This window comes from Phoxinus phoxinus (genome assembly GCF_949152265.1).
Source record: "Phoxinus phoxinus genome assembly, chromosome: 19".
Lineage (NCBI taxonomy): Eukaryota > Metazoa > Chordata > Actinopteri > Cypriniformes > Leuciscidae > Phoxinus > Phoxinus phoxinus.
Genome location: NC_136894.1, coordinates 14,066,027 through 14,082,538, shown reverse-complemented (window position 1 = coordinate 14,082,538; position 16,512 = coordinate 14,066,027). Strand labels below are relative to the sequence as shown.

At 37.2% G+C, this 16,512-nt stretch overlaps 1 protein-coding gene across 2 annotated transcripts in view; it reads left to right on the top strand.

Annotated features, from left to right (window-relative positions):
* Positions 1-16,512, top strand: part of ctdp1 (CTD (carboxy-terminal domain, RNA polymerase II, polypeptide A) phosphatase, subunit 1) — a 115,612-nt gene continuing 99,100 nt past the window's right edge. Inside the window, exons 1-8 of one of the 2 annotated variants that reach the window (XM_079590990.1) lie at positions 1-492; positions 1,958-2,041; positions 2,264-2,357; positions 4,424-4,552; positions 5,719-5,869; positions 7,235-7,325; positions 9,861-10,027; positions 10,564-11,517. In XM_079590990.1, the coding sequence (XP_079447116.1) occupies positions 221-492; positions 1,958-2,041; positions 2,264-2,357; positions 4,424-4,552; positions 5,719-5,869; positions 7,235-7,325; positions 9,861-10,027; positions 10,564-11,517 (1,942 nt within the window). In that variant the 5' untranslated portion in view covers positions 1-220. The remainder of the gene's footprint in view (positions 493-1,957; positions 2,042-2,263; positions 2,358-4,423; positions 4,553-5,718; positions 5,870-7,234; positions 7,326-9,860; positions 10,028-10,563; positions 11,518-16,512) is intronic. The other variant, XM_079590991.1, reaches the window with a different exon arrangement.

Below are 16,512 nucleotides of genomic sequence, written 5' to 3'. Positions count from 1 at the left end.
AGTGGAAGAAATCTCGCTCGTGCAGCAACCTTGTGTTTCCTGTTTACGGGCGGGAAGAGTGAACCTGCACTTCAGTCTGTCCTGCATTACAGCTCGTTTTCATCGCTTTATCGTCCTGCACGTCTCTGGATTATTTTAGAGATTTTTACTCCTTTTATTAATTGTCATTACGCGCTCTCTGCGGTCCGCCGCGTGTGTGTGGCTGAAGTGTGAAGCTGTGATGGAGGAGTCTGTAGACTCCGGCGGTGCGGCACCAGAGGGCCCCACGGTGCAGGTGACGGAGATCCGCTACCCCGCTGGAGCGCGTCCCCTACGGCTGCTCGAGTGGAAGGTGAAACCCGGAGCTCTGGTGAACGTTGACTCTGTCATCGCGGTTTGTGCGCCTATACCCGCCGAAAACGAGGCGAGAGCGCCCGAGAGGAAGCTGAAGTCGGACCGCGCTGGAGTTGTGCGGGAACTGTGCTGTCAACTCGGGCAGGTCATCGCGCCCGGGTAAGTCGCGCTCTCGTGGCTCTATTGACCATCACACACCACGATTTAACAGTTGACATATCGTTTTACGTGTATATTTGCTGCCTTTGCTCATTAGCGGAGCGTGCTCGCGCTAAGCTAAGTGGCACGCGCACTGGCGCTCATGCTGGGCTCGTGACAGCAGCAGCTAAACTTCCACGCGTCCAGTATAAACACGTTTAATGACATGTAAAGGTTTTGGAAGTGACTGTATTAATATCATCCATAAATTGTTAGTATTATCTGACATATACCACTGTACAGTGTTCTTGAGGGACAGATAAGCTCTGATAGCCCTAACCTCTGTAAACAGCAAAACAAGAGTTGGGGGAGCGGCCCGCCCTTTTTAACCAATCAGAAACGTTCTCTGCCAGTCAATCATCTTGTGCTTCGTTCTTTTCTACCGTTGGATTGGCTGACACGAATCTAGAGGGCGGGGCTTTAGAAGAGGGTGTGTCGTTGAACGCATGCGGGCGGAATAATTCAGCTAAGTCTAGTAGTGGAAGAGAAACGTGAAAATCAACTTGTCTTTCCAATTGATACCGTAATGTTTACATGTCTAGCAGCAGGTTTGTTGCAGACATTTTTAAGTTGTGAGAGTAAAGACCCCTTATATTAAAATTAATTTTGTGAATATTAGTTCATCATGTCTATTAGATTCAAATGGTGTCTTGAATTTTTTTTTCTTTTTCCTTTTAAAGTAAAAAGAATTGCTGAGTGAAATACAAAACATGCCTCAATAAAAACAAAACTTAATACAATTACAACAAATCCTGATAACAGCAAAACATAACTACTATTTATTTTAAATAAATAAAGATAAAGAACAGAAAAAGAGTTAATCATTAAAATACACTGCGTAAGTTTTAAGGCTTTTGAAGATGATCACCAGTTCCTTCTGGAAATGTGAAAGAAAGGACATTTTAAAAAATAAACTGCATTTATGTATAAAATAATTAGCCATTGTTATTAACCAAAAATTCAACATCACAGTTTAAAGATTGCCTTCTCCAATAAGCCTACTGCCTATGACCGACTAGCAGTTGGGTGATCGTTCATGGGTGTGATGTAAATGATGCCTATTATTGAGTATTATAAAAAAAAAAATGTTTAACTAGTCCTTCGATCCAGCATATTTAATGACAATTAATGTCGGTTTTGATTGCTTTTTTGCCGTCTTTAACAGTAGAGGGTGCTGCGAGCATTAGACAGTGGTCAAATGTTTTTTTTTTTTTACTGAAAATTATCTTATTGATAAAAACAACAGTTTGCACTGGAATTTGAAGAAAAGCTTTTCACACATTTTCCCAGTCCATTGAGTGGAATCTCACCACAATGATGTGTATAGAGTTTTTATTTTACTTGTTAACAAGCATCATCTATGTGTATAATGTGCATTTATTGTACCTGTATTGTTTATTTCTACACATTTTTGTGTTTTTTGCAGGGGTGTGATAGCAAAAGTGGAAGAATGCAGCCATCCCATTGTAATGAAGGGCTTGTGTGCAGAATGTGGCCAGGACTTAACTCAGTGAGTCTACATCTGGTTTTTCCTGTGCAGAATTGTTTCTCTCCTCTTACCTTAAAAAAGTGAAATGACGTCTGTAGGGTGACATTCAGAAGAAGCTATTACCTATATTGTCTTTTCCTGTTTTTATCCTGTCTCGGCTCTCAGAGATATTTCTGGTAGCATGCTTAAGTAACTACCGTAGATGGTCCTGAAGATGCACTTACATTTTTCTCTGCCTTCCAGACTACAGAGCAAGAACGGAAAGCAGCAGGTGCCCATCTCTACAGCGACCGTCTCCATGGTGCACAGTGTTCCCGAGCTGATGGTCAGCTCAGAGGTGAGTGAGTTTGCCACTTGTGAGGATGGAGATTCTGAAAGGTGTGTATTAGAGTGCAGATAGATGGTAGATTCCAGAAGTATTTTTTCCATTCATTTTTTTTTCATAAGGATTTTTAAAAAGTCTTGCTTATAAACCATGAACCAAATCAAGCAGCTGTGAGGTGAATTACATTACAAACTTTTATTTGAAGGAAAAACGTAAATGAAAATCGGGAAAAGACAAAGGTAAACACTGTGTACTTAAATTAATAGTTTAATTTAAATGGAAAATTCTGCCATCATTTACTCAACCTCAAGTTGTTTCAAACCTGTATGAATTTCTTTCTTCTGCTGAATACAAAAGATATTTTGAAGATTGTAGGTAACCAAAGAGTTAATGGACCCCATTGATATTTTTTTTCCTACTATGGAAGTCATTGGGGTCCATCAATTGTCTGGTTACCGACATTCTTCAAAATATCTTCCAAAAATAATTGTTATTTTTAATGGGTCACAGACACCCATCTATTCAAATTTAATAAATTTTTAATTTAACATGCTAATCTTAATGTTTAATGATCGACGGATGAGCTTCGGTTGTCAGTCAAAAAAATTATCTAAAATAACAAAATGCTCTCATTACAATTCTCCATCAGATTTACTATGCTGCAAGCAAGGTCACGCTAACTCAAAATCTTGCGTAGCGCTACACAAGCTGAGACCATATGTGAGATTTGATCGTAGCGACTGCTCACGTCCACATTGATAAATGCTAAGTTTTGGGTTGAAATGACAGTATGCCCAATATCCTCCCAATCGTTTTGTAAATAATGGCCAATATAATTTACATTTATTGCAAAATTTGCATATATATACCTATATTTAAGTATTTTGAGAGAGCGTAGGGAGGTCGACTCGATTGAATCATTCATGTGAATGGGCTGTCCCTGCATAGCACTGTTGGTGCAATTTGATTGCCGTGATTCTGTTTGGTGGAATTTTCTATACAGCATCATGGGTAATGTAGTTTTTCACCAGAAATTATTTTGCTAAACACGATTATTTTAAAATAAGTTGAAATGATACAGGCTGATGGCTTCAACAAATCTTTTGGGCTGGTCAGGAAACTCGGAACAAACGGCAATATGTTGAGCTTTTTAAAAATGACACACTTCAGCTTTTAAGTAGAGCTGCACGATTAATTGTTAAAAGATTGCGGTCTCGATTCAAACACACCGGTTCGCCTGTGTCTGTTAAATCTTTGACGAGTACGATCACAGCGAACATTCAAATCTGTTGGCACTCCCGCTGAGTGTCCACACAGAATTATTTCTGTCTAACAATAATTCAAATTATTACAGAAATACTAGGATAAAAGTTTATAGTTCAGATGAAAACACTGATGTCTACAGTAGCGATCAAAATCGAGTGTAAATCACCTTCTGAAATAACTTGACGCATCAAATAAAAAATTTATCAATTACATAATTACACCAGTAGGTGGCGACAATGGACTTAAAATTGTATTTGTCTTTGGATTATTAATTTAAGAGATTTGTTAAAAAATGCTGATTCATCCAGTAATTAAACAGGTGAAGTCTTTATGAGTGAATTATTTAATCAAAATTGATTGAAACCGATTTTTTAAAAGTAATTTAAATTACCGGTAATAAATATTTTTTAATAGACTTCAGCAATAAACATTTAGTCAGAACCTGTGTTAAATTACATGCTATTTTATTTCGTTGTCTATTCAGAATTGTGGGAGAATCATGATCTGTATTTTAAACGAAAAAAAATGCTCAATTTATCCAGAAACGTGCAGCTCTACTTTTAAGTATGAAAAGTGAAAGCATTTTGATCCAACAAACTTTTTTCTCAAGTTCATCTTTGAGTGTTGCTGTATTTTAGGCAATGATGTGTGCATCTAAATGTAGAAAGCTGGGTGTTGTATGGCTTGTGAGGTCAAATCCATTTCAATGGGGCATAAAAAACGGCCTGTGAACAGAACCTTTACTTCACACCATCAGTGTCCGGTCGGTGTACAAACTCTGTGTCTTTTTGTCCTTGTCTCTCTGTGAGCAGCAAGCAGAGCAGCTTGGCCGAGAGGACCAGCAAAGACTTCACAGGAACAGGAAGTTAGTGCTGATGGTGGATCTGGACCAAACACTGATCCACACTACCGAACAGCACTGCCAGCGTATGTCCAACAAGGTAACAGTAAAAGGATTTGGAGAAAGTTGTGTGAAATATTACAACTTAAAATAACGGTTTTCTTTTTGAATATATTTAAAAATGTAATTTATTCCTGTGATGGCAAAGCTGAATTTTCAGCATCATTATTCTAGTCTTCAGTGTCATGTGATCCTTCACAAATCACTATATGCTGATTTGGTGCTCAAGAAACATTTCTTATTATGTGTTGCTTCATATTTTTGTGGAAACCATGCTTTTTTTTCTCTCCAGAAATCAGCAAAAAGAACAGCATTTATTTGAACAACAGCAATAAAAGAAAATATAGACAGCCGCATGGTTTTCTTTAGACTTTTTAGTGATCTAATTTGCATGTTTCTGTGAACTCAAGCGATTGTGCTTGTAACTGGAAGCGTTGCTGTGAAGAGCTTAAATGCACCCGAGCATTGATTGATTTCTTTTAAATGACTGCATCATGCTCCTTTTCTTTGCTATCTCCCATTGTGGATTCATTCTTCTCGTAGGAGTTATACTTTCATTCTGCCGGCGTGCATTCACTCAGTAGATCAGCTCAAACAAAAATCTATTTCAGATCTTTATACCCAACAATTACTAGACCATTAACTGAGCTATCAAAGGCTCAAATGGTTTCCTCAAAGAACGCATTATGTCTGCTTTCAGAAAATTGGTCAGCGTGCTGCTTTTAAAGCGTCCAGAACATTTATTTTGAAATGAATGCCCCTAAAAGCCCCATGCTACAGCTCGACAGGATTGAAATGCAGCAGAATGCGTATACAATCTTGCTTTTCACTCTAAAGCAGATGCAATACTGTTCTCTAATCAAAGAATACTGAAAAAAATATCACGGTTTCCATAAAAATATTAAGCAGCAACTGTTTTCAACACTGATAATTATAAGAAATGTTTCATGAGCAGCAAATCGGCATATTATAATGATTTCTGAAGGGTCATGTGACACTAAAGACTGCTTAAAATTCAGCTTTCCCATGACAGGAATAAATAATATTTTAAAATAAATTAAAATAGAAAACGAATTGAATTATTATTTCATAGTATTTCTGTTATTACTGTATTTTTGATTTTTCAGAAACATAAAATAAACAAAACCTATTGTATAATTCTGTAATGGTGTTGATCTTTTCCTTTCTCTAACTTTTTTTTTCCAGGGAATCTTTCATTTCCAGCTAGGACGAGGGGAGCCTATGCTTCATACACGACTGCGGCCTCACTGCAAAGACTTTCTAGAAAAGATCGCCAAACTCTATGAGCTGCACGTCTTCACCTTTGGCAGCCGTTTATACGCACACACCATTGCAGGTACATTACTATGATGTGACGGACGCTGTACGGCTCAGTGCAAAGAAACCCCTAACCCTGAGTATTAAACTTACATGTGGAACTTGTCCTGCTCCATTTGTGCTACAACCCATGATACTTCAATTCATGCGGCTTGTTAAAGGGATAGTTCACTTTAAAATTAAAATTCTGTCATCATTTACTCACCCTCAAGTTGTTTCAAACCTGTATTAATTTATTTCTTCTGCTGAACAAAAAGAAAGATATTTTGAAGAATGTCAGTAACCAAACAGTAGTCTGTACCCATTGACTACCATAGTATTTTTTTTTCCTACTATGGAAGTCAATGGGTACAGACTACTGTTTGGTTACTGACATTTTTCAAAATATCTTTCTTTGTGTTCAGCAGAAGAAATAAATTAATACAGGTTTGAAACAACTTGAGGGTGAGTAAATGATGACAGAATTTTAATTTTAAAGTGAACTATCCCTTTAAGAAGCGATCTTTGCGATCTATCTATGCGATCAGACTTTTTGATTTTGAATGGTGAACATGCAACACAGTCTTATAACTCATAGTGTTTGTGTGAGAGATTGAATTGTCTGTGACACCAGAATTGAATTCACTATGACACCAGGTGGCAGCATTTGTTCATATTCTCAGGATTTTGAGTTTGAGGATAAGTACATTGTTTGCTGTGTTTGGATATTTAGTGCAACAAATTGACACGGAAAAAGTGTCATCTGCAAGGACTGTCCCAGCATTCAGTGTCCCGTTAACTGCTTTGGATAAAAGCATCTGCTTAATGACCAATAAACAAAATCTGTTTACTGATGTTCCATTGTATAGGCATCTATAATATAACCTATACGCTATAATGGCTATCGTTATGTGTGACGCATTAATTATTTTATCTAGTTCAGAGATTTTATTATGGGACGTGTAGTTTGTATGCTTGTACAGTCTGGTTTTAGTTCAGGTAGGATTTTGCAGGATTTATTTGGCACAGTTGATTCCCAAGTTTTTGGCATCTTGGCATCAGTACTAGTTCCCATAAACCCAGATTCTGTAGTCTGGTTGTGGACAGAACATCAGTAGATAAAACACTATAAAGGAAATGGCTCAACTTTTCTGAATTAAAGTCTTGATTTATGTAGGAAGCGCACACAGGAGATTGAAAGCTTGTCAGCGCTGCACCTTTGAAAACATAAAAGCATTGATTCGTTTTATTTTTCCTGTTTTTCCTTTTATTACAGCTGTAAATAGCCTCAATGCGGTCTGAGCGAAATCACTGTGTTTATAGCTCTGCTTCCAGCTCTAATTTACACTTTATCTTTTCCTCTCTCTTTCTCTCACTCATACCACGTTTTCTCTTTTTTAAAAAGGTTTTTTAGACCCTGAACAGAAACTCTTCTCTCATCGGATCATGTCTAGAGATGAATGCATTGACCCCTACTCTAAGACTGGCAACCTCAGGTGAGGCATGTTTCACTCATTCAGTCTTGCACTTCTGGAGTAGTTTAGCTTCCATTATTTTTCTTGATATGAAGCATCATATTCAACTCATTTACATTACCGTTCAAAAGTTTGTCTTTGAAAGAAATTCACTTTTGGTTACGCATTATTTTAAGGTGATGTAGTTACGTTGTACTTACTCAAATAAGTACAGAGTAATATTAACTAACTACATGTACGGTTAGGGTTTGGTTTAGGGTAAGTTACTTGTAATTATGCATACTCTACTGTTATTACTATACTAAGTACATTTAGTAAGTTACCATGCAACTACATCACTTTAAAATAGTGTTACCAAATTTATTCAGCAAGGAGGCATTCAATTTTTTAACAATGACCGTAAAGACATTTATAATGTTACAAAAGATTTCGGTTTCAAATAAATGCTGTTCTTTTGAACTTTCTATTCATCAAGGAATCATGAAAACATTTATCAGTTTTACAAAATATTAAGCAGCACTACTGTTTTCAACATGAATAATAACAATAAACGTTTCTTGAGGAGCAAATCAGCATATTTTCAGAATGATTTCTTAAGGATCATGTGACTGAAAATTCAGATTTGTCATCACAGGAATAAATTACATCTTAAAGCATATTCAAATCGAAAACAGTTTACAAATGGAATACTATTTCACAGTTCAAAATAATATCAAAATAAAAAAATCAAAATAATACAGCCTTTGAGCATTAGAGACTTTCAAAGGCATTGAAATATCGGAAGCACATTATTTTAGTGTCCTTGTTACATATGTTACTTGTAGTTACTATATCAATAACTATATTTTTTGCATAACTACATGCAACTAACCAAACTCTAACCCTAACCCTAACCCTATAGTAAGCTCAAGTAATACTACTCAGTACTTAAATTTATAATTACACTGTAACAACGACACCTTAAAATAAAGTGTGACCTAAATATCTTAGACCCCAAACTTTTGAACAGTAGTGTAACTTCCGCAATGTGATATTTTTTTCGGACGGGATTTGATTTTAGTGTTTGCTTTGGTCTGTGATGTTATTAGTGGTGTTTGCTCAAAGCAAGGGATCTTTCTTTCTTTCTTTCTTTCTTTCTTTCTTTCTTTCTTTCTTTCTTTCTTTCTTTCTTTCTTTCTTTCTTTCTTTCTTTCTTTCTTTCTTTCTTTTTCTTGTTAAATATAAAGCTTGGTCAACCTCATGTAAAAATGCTGGCAGTTATTTTCTTGACTCCAGCAGTGTGAACAAAGGTTCTCTGCACGAATGCACGTTCACAGAAGAGAACAGCTCTGACTCAACATAAGACTGCTTTCAAGCGCCGATATAAGGTGCAGTCTTGCAGACCCCTGCTTTTCACCCACATTATATTCATTCGGCACTGCACGATATACCAAGAATATGGAGAACATTGAACACGTTTAGGATTACCTCAGTGTAGTGATTTATGCAACATGATCTTCTTTATGTCGAATTCAGAGGAATTATATATTTTTTGAACCTGGCATTTTTAGGTGTATTTTTTCCATTCTTTCTGAAAATGTATCCCATTTTTGTCAAGCATTTGTCTCACATGTACATCCTTCATGTTATTTCCTTTGAGGTGAAATACTCTGTAAACCTTGGAAGCTGAATGTTGAACATTTTAATCATTAAATGTATACACATACTAATATTTATAATATTATATAATAGTATTAAAGCATTAATTATCCTGATTTGATGACAAAAACATCTGAAGGCTTCCAGGCACAGTCTGTTTTTTCTTGTTTTATGCATTAACTACACTGGAGGAAATCCAGTTCACTTTTATCATGACAGACTCTTAATGTGTGGGCTTCATATTGAGCTCTTATACTGACCTTGATGGAAGAACAGTCTTACAGAGCAGCCAGTGTCATAGAAAGACGTCAACTGCACACATATTACTTTCTTTAGGTCGATAAACCTACAGAAGCCGAGTCTCTGCAGCCCAATGCTTCTATTAGTGTGTGGCGTTGTTTGTCATTTCAAAACACAAGCTGTTAGAAAGATGTTCAGGGGCTATTTAGATGTTCCAGACATTTACAGATAAATCTATACTCATTACGGTGTATACCCAGTGGCCCCAAACGTGTTTGGACGCTCAAAGATACTTCAAAATGTCTGAATAACAAATTATCAAGGTATTTATTTGAAGGGGAGACTGCACAAAAATAATTTTCCAGTGCATTGGGACAGTTTGTGGTTGTCAAACGTTATTTAACATTAATGTCATTCTCTACACCTGTGGTTCCTCTGCTAGGACCCCTGTCTGAATTCATATAACCACTAGAAATCACCTTTAGACCAGTTAATTATCCAAACAGTTTTTGGACACACTGTTTTTGGTATTATGTTAATGTTATAAAATGCTCATTGACATTTTGGTCTTGGCAGGCTGGTACTGTCTGGGTTCTGTTCATTTAGTCATAACCGACCACCAGTTATAAATGTGAGCATATAAAAATGTCAGTATAAAAACTGGTGTGCCTTTTGTAGAAATTTGTTCCCCTGTGGAGACTCCATGGTGTGCATCATAGACGATAGAGAGGATGTGTGGAAGTTCGCCCCCAACCTCATCACAGTGAAGAAATATATCTACTTCCAGGGCACCGGTGACATCAACGCCCCACCGGGCTCACGAGAGGCCCAGATGGCCAAAAAAGGTAATGCTCATATTCCCAGTGACTCTATTTAACGTTATAGCTCGGCGAACTGCAAATTAGCCCAAGTGACCTGCCCTAATGTCTAGTCTATATAGGCTACCTTCTAAGACAGTATCCTAACCTAAAGTGACTTGTGACAAGAGCATCTCAGAGCAACTCTGCGCGGCACACAAATAGTGCTACTCGTTTGAAATGCACAAGAGACTCGACATGCAATTGATTCCAGTAGAGTTTGATGTTGATTAGCATTCTATTAAAGGATTAGTTCACCCAAAAATGAAAATTCTGTCATTAATTACTCGCCCACATTTCGTTTCAAACCCGTAAGTCTGTCGTTCATCATCGGAACACAAATTATATTTTTGTTGAAATCTGAAAGCTTTCTGTCCCTTTTGATTTCATCAAAAATATATTTTCTTCTTCTTTTTCTGTTGTGTATATATCTATGATTATACAGTAATTTTTTTATTATTTTCTATGCAGTTTCACTTTCATAAAAATTCACACCAATCATTACTTCTGTTACCATGCTGTAGGTAGCCAGGCTGGGCGACCTGCAGAGAACTTGGAATCATCAGGACAGGAGGAACAGAGAAACGGCCTCAGGAAATCCAGCAAAGACAGAAAAACTGGGCATGAGGAGTTCTCCTCTGCCACCACCACTCAGGGAGCTTCAGCCAATGAGAGGACTCACCCCACAGGGGAGAGTGAGAGCAGAGATGACAAGTGTAATGCGAAAACGGAGGGCGAGGGCAGCTCAGGTGTGACATCTACCTCAGGTGAGACTGACATCCCAAACGCTGCTCCTGACGCCACTGCCAATGATCTGGATTTTGACCTTTCGAGCGACAGCGAAAGCGAGGGTAAAGTGGGATTATCTGACAGTGATGGCGAAGGACAGCCAGTGGATGCTGGGAAAACCAAACAAACAAAAACAGAGGAGTGTAAAAGCAAAGAGGATGATGGGGATGGGAATGGGGACAAACCGAGGACAGAGGGGGATGATGTCCCAGAAACAGTTCCTGAGGGTCTCAGTGATTTAGGCAACGGCTGTTCTGACAAGAAGGAAGTTGAAACTGAGTCTCAAAACAGTGAGCAGTCAGGTGTCACTATGGGTGAGGAGTCTTTAGATCATAGTATGGAGGATGAGGATGATGAGGAAGAGGAAGACATTGACCAGGACGACCACCTCATTTACTTGGAGGAGGTTTTGGTTCGGATCCACAGTGAGTATTACTCACGCTATGAGGCCTTCCTTAGGAAAGAAAGTTCAGAGACTCCGGACATTCGAAAAATCGTTCCGGAACTGAAAGGGCGCTCGCTGGAGGGCACCACGATCATTTTCAGCGGCCTGTATCCCACCAACTACCCAATGGAGCGCACGAGAGAGTGGTATCACGCCAAGGCACTGGGTGCCAAGCTTGGCAAGACATTGGTGCTCAATGCCAAAGACCCTAACCGCACCACCCACCTTATTGCTGCACGTGCAGGTGAGTCAACGTTAGATTCATTTGTAGGTAGACTATCTGAAGACTCAATGCTATCAGTCACAATCAGTGGAAGCTGAAGATATAAGAAAATATTAACAGTCACACATGCTTAAAACACATTAGTAAAGAAGGGATATTTTCAAAAGTGACCAGTCAGAAGTGGAGAAGAAAAGACACATTTTGTTAACGGCAAAGGAGTGAAGAATTAAGGTGAAGAATTAAGTATGAAATTATCAGGAACCCTTTAGTCTCCAGCGCCACCATTTTCCAGAACTGCAACCTACCTGGAGTCTCCAGAAGAGCAAAGTGTCAGGTACTCAGAGACTTAGGTTAGGTAAATAATCCTAAAAAAACGACCCCCTCTTAATAAGAATCACCAGCTGAAGTGTAGTAAAATACATGGAGACTGTTTTTTTTTTTTATATGCTTTATAGACCGACGGATTGAGAGTGAATCTTGAAGGACCAGCTCCACATCCTCTTGTACCACTGTTTAAAGAATTAATCTTCCAGAATCTGCAGAAAGTTTTGGGAGTTAATTTTTTGTCCATCTGAAGTCCGTTTTGCTGAGATGGACTAAAAATTAACTCCCAAAACGTACTGCCAGATTCTGGCAGATAAATTCTTCTAATAGTGGTACAAGAGGATGTGGTGCTGGTCCTTCAAGAGTGAAGATGGCGGGAAATGGTGACAAAGGGTGGGAAATGGTGGTGCTGGAGACTAAAGGGTTCCTTATATTACCTTAAATGAAATGGATTATGTTACTAACTACAATTTTTGTCATGTAATTTGGTATCAGTAACTGACTAAAATTTGTATGTAATCTACCCAGCACTGCTAGTCAGTGGGTTGTCTGAACAACTAGTTGGCCTTAGGGAAGTCCTGAAGTCCTATCCGAATAAAACCGAAATTGGGGTTTTGTCTAGTGCAATTATCAAATCTCAAAAGCTGTGATTTCATTAAATAAATATAAATAGGTGCTGCATGTTTCTGAGCAAAGCGTGGTTCTATTCATTTGCACGTGTGCCGCTCATGATCCAGTGTTTGTGGTGTACTGTACAGTTTGTACTGTAAAGTTATTATTACATTAGTTATTATACACATATATGATATCATAAAATGTTTGGCCAACTTGTGCAGCCCTTCAAACAAACAGCTCATTTTTAATCGTAATCACAATTTTTATCAGAAAAATCACAATTCGATTTTTCATCCCAAGTCGTGCAGCCCTAATGTCCTGTATAATTAAGCTGTTCACTAGACACCGATCAGACACGCGTCTTACTGATAAATAGACATTTAATTGCAGTTTTTCAAAAGGGCATTTCAAAAAATATTTTGCTCCAAATTATCACAGTCCTCAAAAAATAAAAATAAAAAGTATTTTGACAGGTTTGTCTGCTTACTCATATCTGTGTTATATTTAAACGCACAGTGTTCTGTTTGAGGTTATGGTTTATTTTGATCCTTTTGTTAATGTGATGAGCAGATCTCATAGAGGTGTTGATTGGTACTTTTTTAAGAGATATATCTGACTCGCCTGATTGGTGCATTGTGTCATGGAGATGAACTTTGTCTCAACTCTGTGCTAATCAGAGAGGTCAACACAAATGATGGGCATCGTGAAATGATTAGCGCTTTGTTTGTTTCTCTCTAATTGCTCATTATCTGTAAGAGAAAAAAAGTTGTCAGTTCTAACCTTTCTCACCTAAATCTGATGTTTGTAGCTGGACAGGATTTGAATGACAGTTCCTGTAAAGTCCTTTATCAGTCCATGTACCACAGCACCATTAGAGACATCGCTGTTACTATGATGCCCTCTTTTGTCAAGTCACGACTGACTGCAGAGTGCAGACACTCCAGGGTCCTTTACTTTTCCAGACAAAACATTTCCAACAGAAGCACAATAGCTTTCATGCACGCCACAATTTAAATTTTGTGTGTCAGTGAGGATGTTGGCATGTGACATTGACAATCATGTAGGGATGTGACAATAAATCGTATCACAATATATCGCAATACAAAAATGTGACTGTGTATAGTTCACCCAAAATGTAAATTACTGTGAGAAAAAAGTGTTGGTGTCAGTACTGCATTAAACTACTATATATAATGTTGAATATAATGTATAATAATAATGGAATATTTTTGGGTCCCTGATAATGCCAAACGTCTTATGTTACCAGTAAAAGTGGCCTAAATAATTTTTGAATATATCTAGTCGGTGACCGTGCAAGCATATTTGTCTAAAATAATTCTGTATTTTCAGCTTCAGAATCATGCATATTTGTATTCTGGTGTCACCGTTGTCCTGGGCTGCGTTTCCTGATAATGTTGTCTCTTAGCGTGCTACGAAGACTCTTAAGGTATAACTAAAGGTATACCATTTATAGGCGTCTTCCACGAACCATACCTTAGGAAGCTGCTTGATATATCTTCTTACGTGTGACGTTACCAGGTGCTGTCTGTGGCGATGGTGCTGAATTTGTTGATATCGGTGACTCGAGAATCAATTATTCTCTTGTGCAGGGGCTAATTCACTGCGTTATGTGGGAAAGCGGTGTTCTTTATAAAAGAAGCAATTCAGAAATAGTTGAAATTGCATTTATTAGGACTCGTGGGATATTATAAAAAATAATCCAAACTATATTAGCCTATAATAGCCTACATATTTAAAAATTGTATCATATATTGCTGCCACAATAACCATTCAAATTTTTTACGTGCTTTATTCTCTTTCCCATTTTTTGTTCGCTGAGGTGGAGCTGCGAAATATTGTTCTTGTAAATACTTTCCAGCATTTCAATAATACAAGTGTACATCTTACGTACGGTGCTCGGCAGTGATCAAAAAGGATTTAAACAGTGAGTTTTGAATTTCTTCCTGTAAACTCAGAGATGTGGATTCAGACGGCAATTAAATTACCAACGGCCTGTTTGTCAAAAAACAGTAGGTAATTTGGCCAGGGATTTTTATGCAGGTTAGGTGAGGAAAAAAAATTATATTATGGATTCGGGCGGCAATAAAATCACAGACTTTCTGACATATGTAAATGTTTAAAATACCGTACAAGCCAATGAGAAACAATTAGCGTCCGAATAGGACTTAACTGACAGCTTTCACTGGCCTTTGAAAGCTCTTCGCAGATGCCGTCTTTTAGAACAACTATTCACTGTATCGCTGACATAGTTTGAGCAAACTCCACCCCACCACAATCATTTAAATAGTCTAATAAGCCTTTAATGGTTTGCCAGCTGATGTACCTTTGGATAATATAATTAATTAAATTATAATATTATAATTAAAAAAATCTAACAACAATCAGTGTAATGACAATTTTATTCTTTGCATGAAAACACAATTAGCCTAATTTAACACTATCTGGGTGTATTAAAACTTTATAATTATATTCGTATAGACCTGCAACAGTGATAAGGTAAAGCTAAGAGTGGTCCAGACCAACCTTCCGAACGTATGACTTACAGAAGGTCTACTTAACTAATAACGTTTCAAGAAACGCGTATTAACGAAAAGGTACAGCTTAAGGTGTAACTTAAGAACGACGTAGCGTTAAGAAGGTTTCGGGAAACCTTGTACTTTAGGTTACCAGCCCCAAGTCCAAGCTTATTTATTTACACCTTAATGTAACACAAAATTTAGCATTTTAATCAACAGTACATTTTTCAGTTTTTCATTTTTCAACAGAGTTCAGTATCGTGATATGTATCGAATAGTGACGTGAGGGTATCGCACATGACTATGCAGTCTATGTAGTTTGCACTATGATATGGATCAATGACATGATGGACTGTTTTTTTTTATTCACTTCTATAAAGGTTTAAGATATAAAGGTATAAAGTGTATATATACGTTTTTTTTATAATTTTTTTTATAAATTTTAATATTTCTGGCGGACATAAATCTAAATTCTTGAAAAGATAAAAAGCAGTTTGGAATAATCTTTAACAATTATTTGCTAAATAAATAAATATTTTTTTTTAAATTATTATAATTAGACAAAAATTATGCCAAATCAGTCATGTGGTGCAACCAATTGGTATTTTTTTACTTACTGAAAACTTGACTTTTTACTTGATAGTTAAATTAAACCACATGACATGTATAGTCATTTGATTAGTAATTTTAATTGAAAATTAAAGTAAAAAAAAAACTATTTGAAACAAAGACTAAAAATGTCAAGGCTGTATGTATGCATGTTTTAAACTAGATTTCGAAACCTTCTTAACTTTGTCTTATTTGTCATTAGCAACAAAAAAATTGCTAAATGCCCATAAAAAACACATCCACACAATTAAGGGGGATATTATTTTTTTATTCGGTAAGAAAACGTACATAAACTACAACAGAAACACGTCTACCGAATAAACTCGTTTGTCTCATATGATTGCTTTCACAAACATGACAACATTTTATTGCGTTTCATCTACATGCTCCGAGGCGCAAGACATTTATTATGTAGGAAAAAAATGTTCACAGCCTTTCCTGGTTGCAGCAAATTTTAATTATTTTTATTACTTAGCCTATGCTTTGCGCCAGTATTCTAGGAAGTGAAGATTGTTTTCTTGAACACGTGGAATTGAAACGGTGCTTTATTTGCAAATGTTTTATGCAATATTCTTCTTCGCAACTTTGGATGTACACATGTACTCTGGCAGAAAAACTTCTAGATGACATAACCCGCTGTTTCACTTTAAAGTGTTAATAACAGGAAGGGAATTAGCCGAAGGTCAACATCAAGTCTTACACACAGTCTTGGAGCTTCATGAACATTCAAACTCAAATGAGTGTATTGTTGCTCTGTGCTCATCTTGACACTATCCATCCACCCCCGAAAAAGCCCCCACACACACACTGAGACACACACTTGGACGATCAAGTGCAAATGTAATTACTGTCGAGTGCTGTCTAATTGGCCACCATTAAGCATTAAGCAAACATTTCCACACTCCAATGTCACCACACTGCCATATTAAAC